This window comes from Nanorana parkeri, unplaced genomic scaffold, assembly GCF_000935625.1.
Source record: "Nanorana parkeri isolate BGI_ZX_2015 unplaced genomic scaffold, ASM93562v1 scaffold315, whole genome shotgun sequence".
Classification (NCBI taxonomy): domain Eukaryota; kingdom Metazoa; phylum Chordata; class Amphibia; order Anura; family Dicroglossidae; genus Nanorana; species Nanorana parkeri.
Window position 1 is genome coordinate 1218969 of NW_017306583.1, and position 7872 is coordinate 1226840.

The 7872-nt window shown below is 42.0% G+C and overlaps 1 protein-coding gene across 1 annotated transcript in view; it reads right to left on the reverse strand.

Moving 5' to 3' along the window:
• Window positions 1-7872, reverse strand: part of LOC108788260 (discoidin domain-containing receptor 2-like) — a 56269-nt gene that overhangs the window by 22889 nt on the left and 25508 nt on the right. Inside the window, exon 2 of the mRNA XM_018558001.1 lies at window positions 475-617. Within this exon, the coding sequence (XP_018413503.1) occupies window positions 475-556 (82 nt within the window). The 5' untranslated portion in view covers window positions 557-617. The remainder of the gene's footprint in view (window positions 1-474; window positions 618-7872) is intronic.

A 7872-nucleotide genomic window follows, 5' to 3' on the forward strand; every position in this document is an offset into this window, starting at 1 on the left:
CCAGCTTCGGCTTTCAGCACGGCTCAGCCGAGCCGATGCATATGCGTTTGGCTCGGCTGAGCCGCCCGGCCATGATCGGGAGCTGTACGGGCTATTGTGAATAGCCCGTACCGCACCCTTCGGTTCTACTGAACCGAAGGGGTCCTGGGGCCGAAGCTAGCCGAAGGATCGGCCGAAGCTATGGCCAGATCCTTCGGCAGCTTCGTGAATAGACCCCATAGTGTTAGTTCCCAATCACATCTAGCTGCTACAAAACACCTAACACAAGAAATTCCATGATTTTCAATGATATTATATCATCAAGTATTGTTTCATGTAATATATTGTATTTGGCTTTTCAGTTTGAGTTTAAATTGCCTTTAAACTGCATTTATATCACATTGTATTATACCATCTAGCATTGTTTTTTGCAATATCATACAGTATCATTATAATATTCACTACACCCTATCAAGTATCTTATAAAGCACTCACATAGTATAACTTCCGATGTCGAGTGTCCAGTCAGCAGGGTCAGCAGAAGGAGGCGGAGATACATTCTGCGGAGGGCGGACATGTACAGACTCCGACCACTTTCCAGTTCTCTTGTACGCTGTCCTCGTCAGGCAACTACATTTCTGCAACAAGAAAAAGAAAATTATTAAAGTTAAATGTAATCAAGCTGGCATGAGATTCTCCATACCTCCAAGCTTTGTGAGATGGGAAAGAGGGGTGACTTTTAGCACAGTCGTTGCAGACAAAGAACACACCACTGCCACTCCCCCATGGAGACCATGGAGAAGCCATATCCAAAGAATGGTTGCTTAAACTCACTGGTTATTTTGTCACCACTTCTTTCCCACAACAAATGCAATCATTTAGTGGCAGAATTAAAGGTTTAGTGCAATATAACGCCCCAAAACAAAGAGTTGGGAGTAGGGTTGCCACCTGTCCAGGATTCACCCGAACAGTCCGGGTTTTGAGTGCTGTGTCCGGGTTTCATGGCAGCAGAAACCCGGACACAAGATGCCAGGCAGACAGGGGCAACCTAAATTAAGATAGGGGCTACTGGCCCCCCCCTGAAAATAGTCTCAACTGTGATTATACATATGATTAAGCCACGACTTTAAAAAAAATCAGCGCGGCGCTAAAATGTTCGGGTTTCGCTTAAAAAAAAATGGTGGCAACCCTAGTTGGGAGCTTAGAGTTCACATACTATAAAGACATATCAGCTGAATGACAACCAAGAACAGTATGAAGCAGATTCGGCAAGTAGGCTAAATAGTGATAGACCCCTGTTACAGACAAGGAAAATGACAGTGATTAAAGCATATATCCATTGTGCTAATCATGTATGATGCAATCCTTCCCTTTTTTTAATCGCAGAAACTTTTCGCAGCCACGAGGTGGCAGTAGAGCCTCACACTATAATTTGCTGCTTATCGAATGGCTTTTTTTCCCATTTGTTGAGAGAAAAACACAAAAACTTAACCTAGGTCAACTATGTACATTAGAAGAAATCCAGAAAACATTATTACACAAAAATGCATTCCAGAGCACTTGCTGAAATCTTTTTAAAGTGCTCAGTGGGAGAGTTTGCTTTTTCATGTAAACCTTTTGCCTTTAGACAGGAGCTACAATTTTGAAAACGCTATTTATCTGGCATTTATGCTGAGTTGTTGGTGTCGCTACTTTTTGAGTCACTGACCTAGAACACGTAAGGTAACTTGGAAAAAATCAGAAGTTTTTATCATGGGTTATTGATTCAAACTGCTGAAGGCAAGTGGTCAGTCTAACAAACAACAGACTACTAATATTTATAGACGGTGAGGACAGTAATGGCAGCCTCCTTCTTTATTCCATGACAGGCCTACTTTAAGGCTGTCCTAAAAGTCTGCATTATTATTATGTATTTATTATTATTTACATTAAATCGAAAAGCTAATTTCTTTGAGAATTATTATTCTTTTTTTACCTATAGCCTTTTAAAACTGTGTCAGTGTGACATTATGCCATGGTGAACATGGATTAATACTTGGCTGCAGAGGACATTGCTAACTACCCCTTGCATGTGCAATGGAGAAACTGACAGAATGGAGTGCCTCCATCCTGCAAACTATCCCACCAACAAAAATCAACAGACTCCATGGAAGTCCCTCTTATTTATGGGTGACTGTATTGTTTGTGCTAGATGTCCCTGTTTGCAACTGTGATAGTTATGTGTAAAACAGACTCTCCACAACATTTGGGGTAAACCACAACAAACCCATCCCAGTTCACATAACTAAGATGTGTAAAAAATACACCCAAAAACCACATTGAAGGTATAAAAAATTGAAGGTATAAACAACCTCAAGACCCATCCTGGTAAAATTGAGAATAGTTCCCTCGTTTTTTTCTCGTCCTTTTTGATGTTTACAGAGTTACAATTACTGGAAGACCCTTGTGAGTGACCCTAATTGAAAACACATGTAATTATCTGTGCAGGCTGGGCCTTCCCCTTCTGCTTATCTCCTACAGGCCAATCCCATCCATGGATTGGATACTTGGAAAATATAAAGGGAGGGTGACTGGCAGGGCTGTGACCAGGGTGTCAATCACTGCGTGGAAATGTATCACTGCAATAAAGATTGCTGTGTCATTGCAGCATGAGAAATGCCAAGAAGCACTCTCATCTCCAAAGTCTGTTATGGGGGGATTGGGGAGAAAATCTTCTTCTTGTCTGATACAACATCAAACATGAAAAGCCTTTATGTGTCTCAAACAAGCAGTAAATTCTATCTGACTTCAAAACAGCCACACTCCACTGGTCCTCTTGCATAAAATCAGTCTTTATTGAAATAAGTTGACGAATATACACCATCATAGCAGTCCCCACGTGCAAAACTCTACCGAGTTTCACCACTCGGGCTTAATCATAAAGAACAGTAAATAACAATTGTAAGGCTGATCTTTTTTATTGCTTGATATATGAGATTTACGTTTGTAAAAAGTCGAGTTACGAAATACGATCAAGCACAAGAAGAAATGGTCTAGAGAAAACATGAGACACATACCGTAGGTACCTTTCTTTTTTAAATGTGTTTTTGGTTTGGATATAATGGAGAAAAGAGAGTAGCTCTTTAGAGAGCAGTAAAAACAAACATTTTTTGGTGCTTCACTTCTCTTTTAGATCATAGGAGCACATTTACCAATGCAATTCTGTAAACAAGCAGATAGCGAGCTAAGGGCCCATTCACACCACATCCAGATCACCCCCAGACCTGACCAGATTGTTTCCGGACCCAAAATGCATCCTAATGTATCCCTATGGTATGTCTGGCCTCTGTTCACACCAGCGCAGTCTGTACCAGACCAGAAAAATACTGCATGTCTCATTTTGCACTGGAACTTCGGGCAGGTTAACACCATTTTCCGGACCAGTTCTGGACCAGAAAATAATGTGAACCTGTCCTAATGCCCAGAAGGGAGAGTATATTTTACTCTCCCTGCACTGCTTGATGGTGCTTCTTCTGGAACCAAATCTGTCAGTCCTGCTTCCTTACTCATGTGTTCCTCTTTTTTGGTGTTATGATGGGAGATCTTGCACTGGGGACACCTATTATAGTGATAGACTTGTAAAAAGGGATTTTCCTAACTTTGGAAGGATTTGCTCCCACTTCCTATAATGTTTCTAGAAGAGGGAGGAAACAGAAATCATCCAAAAGGCACATGGACGATTAACCAATAATAATAATAATAATTAACCATTCCATATACTGTGTACTTTCACTCCATACTTTGTGCGAAAGGTTGTCCCTCTTTCCCATCTTCGAAAGTTAGGAGGCGTTTTCAGGGGTTGTCACCAGGACTTTTATGCAGTTTGTTACTGAGATTTCCCTCTCTTCCTGCCCTATTGACACAACTAAAATTGAAGGAACATCTCCCCAAAGGGGACATGGACATCAATAAAAGTTGAAAAAGGTTCTACCTCTTCACCATTCTAGAACTTAAAAAAAGTTTTAGGAGGTGGAGCAGGCCTGGATGAAAGCAAAGTTATGACCTTTTCAGAATGTATCCCACCATCCCTGGATTAGTGTATTTCAGATGCCTGCCCGGACCATGCAATAGTATGACACACTGTAGAAATTTCAAGGCACCCCAGGGCTGCTGCACCCTGGTTGAGAAAGGCTGCTCTATAGGACCTTGGGTGCCTCTTACATCTCACAAGCTCCTATTCCCACTCTCTCCTAAGCAGAATCTAATTTTGCATGCAGTAAGGGTGTCAAATCCTGACAGTTTTTCTTTGCAGAGATAATGGGCTTAGTGCAACAGATCTGTCACTCCTTCGTGCACCCTTGTCACTCACCCTCATTCTCTGCACCATTCCCATCCCAGTAGTCATGACCCAATCAACAACTAGGTATGGTTTTCTATGCATCCGAAAAGCCATCCTTAGCACCCAACAGTCAAGTAAAGAGGATCTGTCAAGCCTTTACAGCACTATATGTATACCCCATGGCATATAATGAATCGCTTACCATGGCCACATTCAAAATATACAGGGCACAATATTACAAATGTTCAGAAATAAGTGACGATGGAAAAACTGTTCTGAAATTGCAGTTTATCCATCATCACTTAAAACAATGGTTACACAGACACATCTAGCATCTATTTCATTGTTAAATGCCATCGGGGATAGGATGCAGACAGCACCACAGGACTTTCCTCTAGTCTGATCCCTAGAGAGGATATTAACGTTATTATTTATGACTGATAACAGCAGGAAACCATCCAATTTGTTTGTCAGGTGAGTGGAATGCAGTGTGGTATTAGGCTCGCAGGAGAGGCCAGACCTGCTCACTCATCCACTTCCTGTGGCAGCCATATTGTCATTCTCTCAGTCCTGTGCTGTTCTGCAACACAAGGTCAGCAATGTGTGGAATTCGGACTCTCCACTGTAAGCAGCTGAACAAACTGTGGACTGTAGCTGAACTCAGATCTGTAGTTCATGTCTTACATATCCTTGCTACCCCTGTCAGACTGTATTACAGGCAAGCAGCCATTTAAAGGCCTATAAGTCATTGCAGCCTGTCAAATCTTTAGAACAGCGTGGTGTCAATTTATAGAAACTGGAGCAAAGAAAAGTTGACCTGCTCTCCACATAGTTCATGTTTAATTTCCCTGTATGAATAGGATGGATAGTGACAGAATGCTCTCAGTATCAAACAAATTGTAATAAATTCAGTAGCTGGATTTCCATCACTAGAGACTGAAGGCACAGTTTTTGACATTCAAAGCAACCCCCCCCTCCTCCCTCCACCCCCCGCACCACAACCACCACCACCACCTGGCGATAACTCGCTAATCCACACCTTTTGCATCCACGCACGCCCTGCATCCCTGAGAGAGCGCTGTGTTATTTTATTTTTGTTGATAACTCGCTTAATGCATTTCTACAGTCAGATCATGGGAAATAATGTGCAAAGGACATGCTATAGGTGTGGTCGAAGACTGTGGACATTTTACAGGAGATGGCCAGAGACCATGCACATGCTAGAGGTGTGGTTAAGATACTGTAGACATGCTACAGTTGTGGTCAGAGACTGTGGACATGCTGTAGATATAGTCAAAGACTGTAGATATGCTACCGGTGTGGTCAGAGGCTATGGTCATCCAACCCTCATGGCCAGAGACTGTGGACATGCTGCAGATGTTGTCAGGGACTGTGGACATACAACAGGAAACCATCAAAGGATGCTGATAAGCTACAGGAGACTGTTGGAAATGACTGCTTTTACATCTCCTTCTACAAATTAATACCCTTTCCCTGATCTTTGTATTACCACAGGACCCAGCACAGAGACAGGGGAGACGTTCTTAGGTTTTGCCTACACCACAGGGCACATGATGAGGAGACAATAGGACGTCCAGTCCTTATACTGTTTCATGTCCTGTAATGGTCATAGTAAGGAATGGGAAATGTTGACCACTGGCTGCTGAGGTCAACACAATAAGTACTACAGGGCTGCAAGTTGGGCACCAAGGCTTTAATCCCATAACTCAGCAGGGAATCCTGTACCTCACTCCAAAAATGCAAATATCTGCCACCCCTGGAGTCAGCAACTGTACAGGGTGTGCTTTGGCATAGCAATTTATTTTTCAGCTTGTTAGAGTCACATCCAAGACATTAACGAAAGTCCGTTCATGACGCACATCAGTTTAAAAGGAAAAAAAAAAAGATGTTAGGTTTGTGCCATCCTGCATTTGGCTGGTGTTTTGGCTGAACGCAGAGGAAAATTAATTATGTGCAACTTGATCCCCACCATAAATCTGGGTGTAGACTCTTCACAATATAAACTTGCTTAAGAACAGAAAAAAAAAATAGCACAACGACAGCAGAGACTGAACCAATGATGCATAGGTATAGTTGAAATGAACTTGTGTTTTGTCCATGCAGGGTAGAGCAACAGGTTCACATTACTGACCAGCACCCCCCAGCCCCCTGCAGTCTTTTCTGACCTTCCATTTACTCCCCTCCTGAAGAAAATAAAGTTAATTACCCAGTACGATGGAGCATAAAGCAATATGTGCCTATGGAATATAAAGAAGTATGTGACTATTGAGAATGAAGAAGCATGTGACTATGGAGTATGAAGAAGCATATGCCTATTAAGTATAAAGAAGCATGTGACTATGGGGTATGAAGAAGCATGTGACAATGGAGTATGAAGGAGCATGTGCCTATTGAGTATGAAGAAGCATGTGACTATGGAGTATAAAGAAGTATGTGACTATTGAGAATGAAGAAGCATGTGACTATGGAGTATGAAGAAGCATGTGCCTTTTGAGTATGAAGAAGCATGTGGCTACTGAGTATGAAGGGCATGTGCCTATTGAGTATGAAGAATCATGTGGCTATGGGGTATGAAGAACATGTGACTATTGAGTATGAAGAAGCTTGTGGCTACTTAGTATAAAGGACCATGTGACTACTGAGTATGAAGCAGCATGTGCCTATTGAATATGAAGTAGCATGTGGCACTACGAGTTAAGGAGATAGCCAGAATAATAAAGCTGTGCATGTCAGAAGTTTTTCAGCTGGTCTAGCTCCAGTCTCCTTTCCATAGAGGGGACAGAGCACAGCAATAAACGCACATTCAGCTGGGCTGTATAGTCTGCTGAGAAAACAGCTATTGTGTAATATGACTCTTCAGAGAAATCCTAATAGTTTGCAGCATCATGAACAAGATGAGTTTCCTGCAAGCATGCTGGGCATTCCTGGGCCTCAAATTCCACAAACCTTCTCCCCTCCGCTGAACAATATAATTACTCTGGAAAAAAAGAAAACCCATCCCTCTAACTTCAGGATATCTGCTGTCCATACACCCATACACTGTTGTCATCTGGAACTAACAATCTTCTACCAGAGGAATAGTGTCTGGTTTTTTTTTACTTTGTAGGCATACAGTGCTTAAAGCAAACCTCCAAAAAATCCCTTGGTGGGAACTAGGGGGTGCTCTCTCTTTAAAAAAAAAAAAGGCAGAAAGCATATCTTGAACCAGCCACATAGGAGACCTCAATGCACTCCAGATTCAAGCTCACCAGTTATCTTATAACTGACCAGATTATCCAGATGTTAGAAAATATTGCCTTGGACAACTACCTACATTCTACATAACTCACCCTTCCCCGCGTTACCTATCTAGCTTACCTTGGATGGACAGAAAAAGGAGACAATTTATTTTTAGGATTCCAAATGATTAGTCTACAGGCTATGTAAAGTTTTTACATTGCCTTCATTGTCTAGAAGTAAATGCTGCTACAAGAGTTTTCTTCTTTAAATAAAGTATAAGTGCATTTTTTCCTAAAAGATCCCCCCCCCCCCCCCCCATGTTACACCCCCCCCCT